Source organism: Stegodyphus dumicola, chromosome 11 (assembly GCF_044657685.1).
Source record: "Stegodyphus dumicola isolate Sdum_Otavi_A_Nest chromosome 11, ASM4465768v1".
NCBI lineage: Eukaryota > Metazoa > Arthropoda > Arachnida > Araneae > Eresidae > Stegodyphus > Stegodyphus dumicola.
In genome coordinates, this window is record NC_140778.1 from 64900283 (window position 1) to 64914440 (window position 14158).

The 14158-nt window shown below is 31.7% G+C and overlaps 1 protein-coding gene across 2 annotated transcripts in view; it reads left to right on the plus strand.

The window, feature by feature from the left end:
- LOC118196619 (uncharacterized) overlaps positions 1–14158 on the plus strand; it is a 38007-nt gene that overhangs the window by 10433 nt on the left and 13416 nt on the right. For both annotated transcript variants that reach the window (XM_035368090.2, XM_035368089.2), the window contains exons 3-5: positions 2151–2270; positions 3426–3509; positions 13465–13529. In XM_035368090.2, the coding sequence (XP_035223981.1) occupies positions 2151–2270; positions 3426–3509; positions 13465–13529 (269 nt within the window). The remainder of the gene's footprint in view (positions 1–2150; positions 2271–3425; positions 3510–13464; positions 13530–14158) is intronic.

Genomic DNA, 14158 nt, shown 5'->3' on the forward strand with positions numbered 1-14158 from the left:
TGCATAACAGAAAAAAATGCTATGCTTGCCAATTTAAATTTTAATTAATTAAAATTTGTTTTAACTATTTATATACATCTGGGGACAAATTCATTTTTCGATTCACTTCCCTCGTACAATTCATTTCTTTCAAATTTGTTGGTTTTTGTGTTCAGATTTTGTATTTTATCTCAATAGATTTGAAAATTTGTGATTTACTGAGCAATGATCAATTACATTCTTTCTTTCAAGCATCAATTACATTCTTTCCTTCAAGATAAAGGTCTATGCATAACAAAAGGCTGTTCAAATAAGCATACCATGAAAGTTGAAATATTTGCCGAATGCTAAATAATTTTGCTATCTTTGGTCATACAGAGAAGAGAAAGGCATCTGAAAAGGAACATGGTTTGAAAACTCGCATATCCCATTTCTCAGCAGTCTATGATCTACTTATTTGATGGAAATAGCTGATCTCCATTGATTTTTGTGAATGGCAGCATGGATGAAATTGCAGCATGTCAGCAGACTGGAACAGTTACGTCCGAGAGCTTTGTTGCAATTCTTTGATGTCTCATCCTAAAACTAAGATTGCTTGTACTGACAATATCATCGAAATCGACAAAAGTTTATTTACAAAATGGAAACATAATATGGTTCATGCATTACCTCTACAGTAGGTTTTTCAAAGGTTTATGTCAAGAAACACGAGAATGCTTTATCGTCGCTGTTCCAAATCGCTCTGCTAAGACTGTAATGTGTGTGTGAGAGAGAATAATATAGCAGATGGAACAGCAAATATCGTTGGATTGCTGGAAAGGTTACAAATCATCATCCGAGTTGAAAGTTACAGGATATGGTCTCTTTACAGTAAATCAGTCATTTAATTTTGTAATCATTTGTTAAATTTATTTAGTAATTAAGAATTCTTTGTAATAATAAATTGCAGTCTATAAACTATTCTAATATCTAGAAATTGTATACGGTTAAAAATGCTGGCAGAATGTGTGGCAGGCACATACCAGGAAAGTGCCAATGTTTTTTAATTAGGTATATCATGAATTAAATGTATTTTTATTTAAATTGGCAGTTAAAAAATATTCCTAGGGATTGCATCTACTGTTTTTAAATAGTTTAATTTATTAATTAATAACCAACAGATTAAGTATGAAAGAATAATATCTATGTTTTTCCTAATGGCAGCAGACATGAACAAAAAGTGAAACAATGCTTTTTGAAACTAATAACCCTTTAGGTTAAAAGAAAAAATCCTATCTCCCTACAAAGTCAGAACAGTTTCCGATATGCAGGTGTTTTCAGGAAAGAAAATCGTGGGTTATATTGGTGGCATGTAGGTAGGTACCCATTAATGTTTTGATGTTCATCAATGTGTGCAAATGAACACAGCTCGCTTTACAAATTTATGACTGACAGATATTGCATGTATTTGGGAAGAAAGATTAGCTTTATCTTGCAAATCCTGAAGGGTTAATAACCAAGTGCCCCATTTGTTTTGAAATTTAAATCTGAATTGTGTCATATCAGATCTGGGTTTGTTATTAATGATTCAAAGATTTTTTCTTTCTCCCCCCCCTTTTTGTACGAAGTAAAGGAAGTATTGTAATCCCGAAAAATTTTGGCTGTTATATTTCAAAGGAAATATCTGTTTTGACCACTCTCAAACCCATTTGGCTCTTTTTTTTTCCCCTCCTTGTAACGTTGTATATACAGACAGAATAAAGGACTGTAAAATGAATTTTTTTGTAATGCTCATATGCACATACGTATCTCACATAACTCTAAAATATTTAGCGATGCAATATTTAAATTGCATCGCTAATTATCGTGTTTGGGATTGCTATCTAGCTGTTCACTATTTTTTTTTAATTGCAGTTTGCAGTACCAAAAGTATATTAATATATACCCTCTACCTGGTCTTTATTTTTTCAATCGCTGGTCGTAGTCATATACTTCAGTTATGCAAGTGTTTTAAATTATGAAAATCATGTTTTGGCAATTTCAGATTAAAAAAAAAAAGAGGCTTTATTATTTTATTTTATTTTATTTTTATAATAGTTTTGTATTAAAACAGTTATCCTAGTATATTAAAATGTGAGGTAATAAGAGGAATTATCTTCTCTATATCTGGTCATTTTTTCTGCTTCCTAAAGCGCACAAAATTGTTTGTCGGACATTTACCTGATGGATGTACTAACGATGAACTTCAGGCTCTTTTTGAGAAGTACGGAACGGTTAAAGAATGTGATGTGATTAATAAATATGGATTTGTGGTGAGTATTTACTGGTATTATTTCAGTATTTATGAATTTTTAAATTTTTAAGGCACTTTAATTAATGTTAAAATTTTAGTAATTTTTAAAGTTATTGAAAGCATTTTTAATTTGTTTTTAGGGTTTTTTTGGGGGGTAAATGTAATGTGTAAACCTGAAAGTTTATGTAATTTAATTAATTTGCATTTTGTGATTGTACTTAATTCCTTTTCAGTGTTTAATTCATTTTCTAGAAATTTCTGACCAAGAACCATATTGGCTGCTTGTGAATTTATATGGGGAAAATTAATTTTGTTTCTGCGAATTTTCTTTGAAATAAATGTTTTATTTTGAAGTTGCTTAAATTTTATGAACAATTCTCTCCAATAAGCTTTTTTTTTAACTAAACTGCATTAGATTCAGAACAGATTTTAACCATGCAGGCCCATTGTAAACGGGCATTTATTTATTTAAATGGGCTGTTTGTTACAATACATTGCTTCCATGTTCCTTTGAAATTATTGAGAAACTGATAGTATTCCCTCTGTTTCCCTTACATCAGGTCTGAATAGCTTTTGCATACCCCTAAAGTCTAGTTAATTATGATTGGCTCTTACCTTAATGGCAGTTAATTGTCTTTTTCTTTTTGAATTTTTAAACCAAAGCTGACTAAGCATCCCAAAGACAGACTTTTAGCCATCACACAGAATTCATGTTAAATTTGCTTATATCTGCATTAGTTAAAGAACATAAAAGATATTTTATTCAGTAGTAGTTTTTATTTAAATTGTCTCATGAATTAGATGTTATACTCTACCTTTTAAATGTGAAGAACAAAAAAATAACACTCATTGTGGTCAGTAGTAAATTTTATAATATTTTGTGAACTTGATGTGTGTTGTTATTTTCATATTTTCATTTGTATAGTTATATGACAGTATATAATATTCTGGGTTCTTTTTGGTAATTTTGAATGAACAAAAATATTGATTGTGTTTGGTAGTAAGTTTTATTTATAACATTTTGTGAACTTGATGTACATTGTCACTTTCATTTGTATAATTATACGATAGTGTGTAATATTCTGGTTCTTTGTAATGTTTTTAAAATTATTTTTCTAAAAGTCTGTATATTATAATTTGTCTGTGTATCATTAATTATTTTTATTTGCTGTAGCACATGAGCACACCTGAAGAAGCCCAAGATGCAATAAAAGCTCTTAATAATTACACTTTTAGAGGTTCATCTTTGAGTGTGGAGGTAAATATTTTAACAATTTCTAAACATTTTTGCATGGTAAATGGTAAAAAGCAAAATCTGTTATTTTTGTTTATTTATTATTGTGTGCTTGTACTTTTCCCCCTTGCTCTTATCAAAGAGTTAATGTAAAATAACTGAGACATTATTAATGTATGTATCTGCATACTTTAATAATGTGTGCTATTTTACATTAACTCTTTGATAATAGTCTGAAATCCTGACTTGTCAGGACTTCGGTGGTTCCGAATTTTAGATTATCAATTTAAATCTTGGTAGATAACATAGAAACTGCAAAATTAAAAATATTAAATGGTTGTTTATGAAATAATGAAGCATTTATGACCTCAAGAGGATCAAAATTCAACAAAAAATGTAATATTTAATGAATTTTTATATTAAAAATTTCTTTCGATGTAGTTGTTTAAGCTGCTTCATTTCTGGGGTTTGGTACATTCTCTAATTCTATTTAATTTTAGAGATATACATAATTTTACGAAGTTTCATTGTTCACGTCCTGAATTTATTTTGTTGAAAATTTCTACTTAATTATCAGTTAAAACCTTTCCATTCTCAAAAATCTTTTTGTCACTTTCTTCACAATTGCTAGCAATATTTTTTTTTATCTAAAATGATATGACATATTTAGTTAATTTCTGCTTTCGGTATTGTCACAATGGAAAACTTATAATCTTTATTTATTATCACTTCTCCACACTTTTTAACAAATTCCACTAATTGGAAAATTAAACCTTATATAGCTTTCAAAATCAACATCAGAATAAGGTTATTTTTTCTCTAATTTTGAAATGGTTTCACTATGCAGATCCTGCTACAGCTCCAGAATTGGGAACTTTTTTCGACATAAAATTCAAACTTTAATTTTGATGAGATTGTTCCAATAATTAGAGCCTGCAAAAAAGGGGGGGAGATGCAGTGTGCTACGTAAAACTTTTCAAGACTAACAGGACAATGAGTCCCACAGTTTAATTGAAAAAATCCGGGTTAAAACTGAAATTCAAATGGTGGTTTCTGTGCTTCTTCTTCTCTCTCTCTCTCTCTCTTTTTTTTTTTTTTTTTTTTTTTTTTTTTTTTTTTTAAGTGGATATAGGACATCCAGGTTTGACTTTTATACTGTAGTAGTAAAAAGTAAAACTTTTTTTTTTTTTTTTTTGGTTTTGTGCGTCTAGAAAAATTATATCATATGATGCAAAGACAGGGGGTTCATATTATTTGTACCCTGATGGTAGAATTTCCATGTTTTTTGGTTTATTTTCAAATACATGTGACAACAGCCAATCTGCATATGTGAGTATACAGAAGAGTGAGGCATTGGTGAAAGACTGAGCAAAAAGACTGGTTATAAAAATGTAAATGTTGGTCATGTCCGATTTTTATTTCTAATAAAATTTCATGTTTCTTATAAAAAGCCAGCACAAAGATGTGAATAAGTTTACAACTTTTTGTGGGTGTGCAGATAATTAAAAAGTTCTAAATTTTCTAAGTATGTATAATTGTAAGTTGGTACTTAAAAGTGGTTATGTTTCAAAATTATCAAACTTAATTGCCTAATAATCTCTGGCTGCAAATTTTAAATGCTCTTAAAAGATTTTATGTAGTGACACTCTAATAAACACATCAATTCTGATTTTGGCCTTTTTAATAATTATATGTGTTTTGGAAAAGCCAAATTAATGATTAAGAAAAAAGAAATAAAAATAAATCTAAATATCAGATTATGGCTGTAACCATTTAAATTTATTAAATGCACTTTTTATTCACTCTGATGATATGGAAAAAAATTTTTAAATGGTTAAATTATAGATTCTGGATTTCAAATAAATTCTGATAATTTTGTTTTATTCTTAATGATTAAAAAAATCTGTGCATTTTTTAGTGACTAATTTTGATAATGATGTGCCAAGAATATGAATTACAAGTACCATGTGAATATGTCTGAAACAAAAGTTTAAATCGTTAAAGTTAAAAATTCCGAGACGTCTTTCTTTGCTTTCCCAATCTTTATAGGCTGTATTAACCTCTTTGCACCCATTGTTAACAAAATGATGTTCTCCAATGCGCCTGTGATTTTGAAGTGCTAAACACCACTGTAAGCTGGAGCACATTTTGAAATTAAACCTAAAATACAAAAGTAATTCCTATAAAATCTGCTTTCTATCAAAACGTTCAGATTCTTAGAATATTGGGTATTCACAAAAAGCTTCCCGCAACCGTAAATATCATACATGCAACCAGTTCACGTTGGAATGTTTAGTCATGTTTTGTCGAATGATTTTTGGCATATGAAAGAAATAGACCTGCTTTAGAACATTGTGTTGTGAAATTTGTAAAAAATCGTATTGTCATCATTAAGTTCAAGGTGTCTGAAATGGAACTATCATGCTACCAGATTAAAACGATCATTTACTTCAGTTCTGTTGCAAAAAGTCAGCTACAGAATGTCACCAAATCATGTGTGTAGCTTTAGGTACTAATGTTGTATCATATGACACTATGAAGGTTTAATTCCGAAAGTTTAAAAACAGGAACTGGGACATTCAAGAAACACATCATTCTGCCCGCCTGTGAGGACTTGTGGAACTAGATCAGTGTGCAACCACTCGAGTGCTATGTACAAATGTATCGTATGATATGCTAGGAACAAAGAGGTTCAGAAACCAAAATTTTTTTAGATGTTATTTTTTAAGATACTTAAAATGAAGTTTTAATATCTTTTTTTATTTTGTTCATTTAAAACGGGTAGTTAGTTATGATTTGGTGTATTTCACTTCTTAAATAATGCTTGTACTTTGATGAATACTTGTGACATAGTTGCCATCTCTTCCTATCTTTAATTTTTGGCTTTTACTTAAGGAAAATCTTTTCCAGGAGTAAACTGAATTTATCAAATGAATGAAACTTAAACTGAGCAAAGTCTGTTCCACCATCCCTGGTGATTTTCAGAGTAAATTTCGTTTTTAAATTTTATTTCACGTGAACTGTACTTTTTTCATATTAAATTTTATTGACCTTTTATTTATTCAAATTGTCTTAATCTAGTGCTGACCATTTGTAGATTTTTATACAGAGGTTCAAATAATGTTTAATAAGTTCATATTTGTATTTATACTATCCATTATATGGTACATTACTAAGTTTATACAGATAAATATAATTTACATTAATTATTAATTCTATTTTCATTGTATTTAAAAGTACTTCGATAAATAAAAGTTTTCTTTCCTGTTCGGGATTTTCTTAAGGTGAAAGTTTAAGAAAATTACAGAGTAAAAATAGCCGAAAACCATAGCATTTAGAATATCTAATTGAATGCAAATATAATTTACAACAGAATTATATTACAAATAGTTCTGTAACCTGAATCTTATGCATTGCCTGGAGTTCCTTTCTAATGCAGGGTTCATAGCGGTCCTTACAAGTGCTTATAAGTCCTTATATTTGAACATAGAATATAAAGGCCCTTATAGGTGCTTACTTTTTCTTTAAAGCCCTTATTTTTTTTGCTTTTAGTGCTTTTTTTTTTTAATTCTTTTTTTTTAATGAACGCACATTTTTTCCCTGTACCAAAGCCGAAACTAAATAAACAACTTTTCTTTCTTGTATGCAATGTCAGATGGTGAATCATGCTCCCCAAAATTGCTTTTCCCCCCTTTCTCTGCATTAACGTAACCTATGGTGCGCGTGAGAGTACAGACAGGTGCACGTCGTTTTATTGGTCAAAGAATTGCGAAAACGGTAGAAAATTCCGGTACCTTCAGTATTCTTTTCTTCTCACCCAAATATTATACATGTTTGAATTTCTATCAAGATTTTAATAATTTGCATTCTCGTTTCACGTGGGCAGTTCATATTTCGCGTGGGCATTATTATGATAGTTATGCTTATATTATGAGCATATGCATGAATATTTATAATAATATAGTTGCAGTAACTGCTGAAGTATAGATAAACTTCCAAAAATGGGTGTGTTTTTATACAGATTAGATTTCTAAGAAATAATATGCGGAATAGCTTAAATAAAAGGAAAGTAATCAAATAGTCAAAATAATTTCATCCCCTTTCCCAATACATTATGCAGTCCGAGGTTGGGAGGTTCTCCCCTTTCTCCGCAAAATCTCTAATATTGAAGCAGCGAACTTTTTTTTTTTATCACTGTCCAATCTGGATTGAATAGGACTAAAAGTTTTTGCGGTCTACCCAACCCAAGCGAAGATTGATTCTATTTTGGAAATTTAACGCAGTCTGTTGAAAATTAGAATCGGAAACACCCCAGATTAGTAAGTCTCTTTCTTTTCCTTTCTTTATTCTCCGAATACCAGCAGCTGGTGATTCCGATTTTGTAATATCACATGTGGAAGAATTACGCCGCACGTATTGCTCAATAATGTTTGCAGGGTTGCCACGCTACCTGGAAAACCGGAAGAACCAGGAAAAGTCAGGGAATTCGAAAATTGACCAAAATATTCAGGGAAAAGTCAGGGAATTTAAGTACTTTTGTCAAAATCTGGAAAAGTCAGGGAAGTTCATACAACGATCCCGCCAAAAAAAGCGATTTTTGCGCCGACGTCGGAAGAGGTAACTTTTTTGGCGAATTATGTATCACATGAGTGTCATTCGGGTAGCTGGCATAGAGCCAATTTTCGCAGCTCCAATTTGATTGTCTTTTAGAAAGGCAAAGCAACTTTCCCGCAACCTTTGGTTTCCAATATTCTCGAGAATCGCATGTGCAGTGCATGAACTAAAGAAAGTACCTGTTCTCGTATAAAACAAAATGGGTTTAATCCTAGTATACGGTACCATGGAGGTTAGAATCAAAGAATATGTATTGTAAAGAAGGAAAACCTCTCTGCAACAGACGTGGCTGTGGCTCCGTTCCATCATAGGAGGGAAAACAGCTGTGCATGTCTGATATATCTGTCGCCAAAGCTCGAAACCGGTGTCGAAGTTCGAAGGTCACGTTATCAAGAGTTCATAAAATGAATATCGTTTAAAATTTCTTTAACCACTTGCGCTAAAAAGACGTGCCACGCACGTCAGGATGCTTTTGTCTCAAACCGCGAGCGACGTGAACACCACGTCGACAAGCATTTATCACAAAAATGAAAATAACGTGGTGCAAACGTCGCTTAACAACGAGATTGTTTATTTCTCGAGTTACAGCTCTGGATTGCACTCGCAGATGCGGAGCGGCGTAAATGAGACACTTTACGGCTTGTTATATTGAACTGTGAAGTTTAGTCTTAGCGCAAGTGGTTAAACTCTAAAGGAAAAGAAAATATTTTTTGGCGCAAGTAAATTAATTCATGGATTAGTTATTTTCAGGAAAAAAAAAAAAAAAACTACGAAAATCCGTTTTTAAAATTATTGTGAAAAATCCAAGAAGAAACGTCCTTTGATAAAACGTTTCTTCTTGGATTTTTCGCAATAATTTAAAAACGGATTTTCGTGGTTTTCTTTTTGTCAAAGAGCGTTTCTTCTTAACCTCTTAAAGCAGTTTGCCCGTACGGTGTACGTGCTACCCGAAATTGGCCTCAACCGGTTTGCCCGTACGGCGTACGGGCATAGATATTTTCTCCTTTCCTTTTCTGGTTTGCCCATATTTTTCAATATTGCAAAGATACTATTTAGTATTAATATTTTTCGACAGATGGCGTGACTTGTCCATGTAACTGAAATGCTTTTCATCCGGGTTTTCCTTTGTAGCGGGAAAGGGGGGATTTTTCTTTGAAATTTTTGTTCTACTGTATTCAACGCTTGTGAATTTAAAACCTTGTCTTTTCTTATGGAAGTTATGGATGGAATAAACGACGAAAATACTTTCTTGTTAGATGATGAACTACATTCTGATACAGATACAGATATTTCATCTAATTATTTGGATTATTCCTCAGATGAATCATTCAGTGAGCTCAGCTCTGATGAAGATTTGTGTTCTGCAAGGATTTTTACCGAGGTTGATGTGAAAAATCCACCTGTTCTGTGTCCTGGATTTAAATTTACTGGTATTCCTTCTGTGCACGCACAATTTGACGACACTTCTGATGTTTTAGAATTTTATGAAACATTCATTGATTCTTCACTCGTGAGTAAAATTGTGGAAGAGACAAATAAATATGCTAAACAGTGCATCCAATCGAGTGTTGCAAAACAATTCTCAAAGAGTAAATTTTGGGAAGAGACAAATGTGAATGAGTTGCATGTGTTTTTCGCTCTGAATATACTTCAAGGAATTGTAAAGAAACCTGGAATTGATCATTATTGGAACAAAAGATATTCGACTAATACACCTTTTTTCTCTAAAATAATGTCTAATCGTCGATTCTGTCTTTTGCAACGTTACTTGCATTTTTCTGATAATGCAGCATTTGACAAAGAAAATCACGAATGCCCAAAATTAATTAAAGTTTGGCCAGTTGTAAAGCATCTCAATAAGAAATTTAGTGAAACGGTGACACCAGAGCGAGATATAACAATAGAGCCTTATGCTATTCAAAGGACGACTAGGATGGAAACAATTTATTCCACTCAAAAGAGCTAGATTTGGAGTAAAATGTTTTATGTTGTGCGAATCCAATTCTGGTTATGTCTGGTCAATAATAATATATACAGGTAAAGACACAATTCTGAAACCTGAATATTCTAAACTTTGCTTTTCATCACAAATTGTCCTGACAATGATGGAGCCTTTGCTTCATAAAGGATACTGTCTTACAATAGACAATTATTATTCTTCGCCAGAATTAGCAGACAAACTAGTTTCATGTCGAACGGACACATACGGCACAGTAAACCTCAAGAGAAAAGAAGTCCCAAAAGAAAATTGAAAAAAAGGAGAGATTACAGGTTTTCAGAGAGGAAAAGTTACTGTGATGAAGTGGATGGATAAAAAAAAAGTTTCATTACTTTCCACAATTCTCAATACTGAAATGGAACAAATTCAAGTCCGCTCTGATATGAAAGAAAAACCGAAAATTGTTATGGACTATAATAATACTATGGGAGGAGTAGACCGCATGGACCAAAATTTGAAGAGTTTTTAAATTATCAAGAAAAGGGGTAAAAAATGTTACAGAAAGATGTTTTTCCACATTTTTGATATTGCTATATGGAACTCATATGTTGTCTACCGTAAAAACGGAGGAAAAACGTACGCAACTGGAATTTAGACTTGATCTCGTTGACCGTATAATTGAAACATTTGGGACAAAATTTCTGACGTGGACGACCAGGTTCGGAGCCTAATCCTCTGAGATTGACAGAGAGACATTTTTTGGAAATAATTGCTCACACAGATAAGAAAATGAGACCTGCAAGACAATGCGCAGTGTGCTGTTCTAAAAGAAATGAGAATGGAAAAAGAATACGAAAAGAAACAAGGTATTTCTGCTTTGATTGCGACGTAGGACTCTGCATTACACCATGCTTCAAATTATACCATACACAAAAAGACTTCTGAACTGTTTGGAAAAATATAAACTTCAAAATTCACAGTAAGTATGAGAAAAATTTTTATAGAAATTGTAAACCATTCTTTCCTGCATGCAAAATGTGCTTGAAAAAAGCAAACATTTAGGGGTTTTTGTTTTCCAAAATTGTAAAATAAAAAATGTTGTAAAACCATTAAAAGTGAAAAAAAAACATTAAAAACTCTATTATTCTTATTCTATTAAGTATGGTACTTTATTATATGCAATAAAAAAATATGCTTTTTTGGGAGCAATTCTGGTAAAAAAATTGACCGCTTAAAGGGTTAACACGTGTTTCTCAATTTCCTGTACACATCGCGGAGAGGGAAATTCTGACCGCCAGTTTCCGTCGCCAAATCCCTTGGCAAATTTTCCCTCCGCATTCTAGCGGCGTAATAGCATTTTACTTGTATGGAACCTTTTCTTCTTTACATAGACGTTCTTTGGTTAGAATAATAATGGGATTTGGCGACATCTTGATGCGCAGTAAACGGGTCATTTTGGTCTTGGCGACAATTTTCAAAATCGTGCCAAAGCCTTACCGTATACTAGAATTTTACCGCAAAATCTTTTCTTTTTAATAAATACCTTGCCATTTTGCAGTAAAATAAAAAAATAGTAATCAGTCATCTAGGCTAGCCATGTAATATAACTATATTCGCTAAAATATCGTTAATTATTCTAATTCAATTTTTAAGTAATTATTTTTATGTTATTCATATAATTTAATGTTGCTTCTTCCCTCTAAATTTATTTATTATTAGTAAATAATATTTCCAAATTTCAGGAAATTTTCTCTGGCATAATCCTGAAATTAATTATAGCAGTATGATGACATACCATCACGAAATTTAATGCACATATTTTTTCCTTATGTATGCTGCAAAATAAATATAAAATACCTCAATTTATTAAAATAGATTTCTTTCGTTTAGCTGCAGAATGTCTGCAAAAAAAGCCTTATTTTATTCCAGATTGGGAAGATTCTAATCTCAATCTTCAGTGGAGAAAACAACTATTATAATTATATTTGTGTTTTCAAGTGTTAAGGTTTTAAGAACATACCTCACGCCAATTAAATTTACCTAAAATCTAACCTAACTATTTAGCATTGCGTTGTGATTTATAAGGACCGGATTAGCCTCATGTTGAACTGGTGATGATCATGAGTAATAATTAAATAAAACATACATTTGTTATCCAATATATATATCTTAAATTTTATTAAGTTTCTTAAGTGGAAAACTAAACAAAATTATCAAACAAAGTATACCAAGAATAATTAAGAATAAATGTCCTCTGGGATTTATTGAATAATTAAGTGAATTTGCTACACAATACAAGTAATACCATAATTAATTTACCTCTTAGCACAGCCAACGTACATTACGCGGATAGACTGGAATTTCCTTGAAACACACCTGGAAAAGTCAGGGAATTTCATTCTCCTGTTTGAGTGGCAACCCTGTGTTTGTTGTATTTTGCAGAGATAATTAATTTTGATGTTCAGTCTGAGATTTGTTTATGAACACTTAAAAGAGTTTTACTGTGCTTTCTAAGCAGAATATTTCTCAGTTCTGTTGGTCTATGTTTATATGATGCACATATCGAAATGTCAAAATCATTTATTTAGCTGAGAAATCTAAAGAACGGCTACAATCTCTCCCACTCCTCTTTTTCCAGTTACTATCCGGAATATTCGGCAATTTCCGAGTATGCGGGTTAGTTGAGCTTTTACTGTTAAAGGATGACTGCATGAAGCAATTTCCCATCTTCTGATTTCAGAAATGTGCCTCTTTTTTACTTAAATTACATTGCTTGGAATATACGTTAAGGGAAAACTGTTATATAATGAAAATTTAGAAAATGTTCAGAATTTTGATTTAAGTTAAATTATTTAAATATTAATATGAGTGGAAAAATAAATTGCATTTATTATTAGGTGCCAAATGAATACAATTAATATGGCTTATTATTATTTATTTTCTATATTTTGAACTGAAATTTCATCATTAAATCTTGTAATATAGTTTAGTTCTGCATAGTTTTTTTTTTTTCTCTCTTTGTAAACTAATTCTGTAAATTGAACTGTCATTTAAAATTAAAAAAAAAGAAAAAAGTTGTTTTCCATGGTTCAGGTAATGCTCATTCTCTTAATAAATATTGCATTGCTCATATTTTAAATTACAAGTCTAATTTTTCTTTAAGGTTATGCAATTGTGTATAATGTAATTAGACAGGTGCTTATTTTTTCCTTAAAATGTGCTTGAAAAGTGCTTATAGGTGCTTGTTTTTTTTAAGTAAAATGTGGCTGTGAACCCTGTAATGGCATCACCACACAGCATGAAAACCTCACAGTTTGCCTGCAGAAATTTCCCCGTTTTTCAGATTTCAAATTTGGCAGCTATGTCTTGTAGTAGATTTGTTTTGTAACAGTATTTGTTGAAAATCTTATATTCATTGTGTTGCAGCCATCGAAAAGCAAACTGCATCCCGAACCAGGAGCACCCGGACGTGCAAAGGGTGGAACATCTAGGTATGTTACAGCATTTTTTTATATTAGTGCAAGTATTTTTTTGGGGGGGGAGGGAGATGCACGTGTTAATTGTAAATTTACTATTTGCTATCTTGGCTCACATATGTTTTTAGAACTTGTGTTTTTCAGTTTTATTTGCAAATAGTAGTTACTAAATACAGTCAAAAGTCGTTAATTCGGGATGATCTATAATCCGGACCTCAAAACTAAAAACTTTCTGCGCATGCGCCGCGTTGACACATGCGCGTATGCGTTTACGCGTGCGCGTAAGACCTTTTACGACTGCGCATATAAGTGTGCGCAAGTGCAGAATACGTTGCGTTTTATGTATAATGGACGTATAAGCTAAAATTATCTAATTATCTATTTCAGTTAATGTTGATGATTGCGTTGTTCCTTAATTTTCGAATTGGATCCGGCTTATTATTTTTTGCAGACTGTAAGAGCAATTTTATAAAAGTAAGCTTAAACTTTCGATTATATCAAATAGAATTATAGAATTTCCAATATATATTTGTTAATATGTAAAGGATCTAAAGCGAAAGTATGTTTTGAAATCCGAAATCTGTTTATCAATTTCACGCTGCTCGGGGGGCGCGTAATGAATTGGAAGTTGATCTGTCAGCACT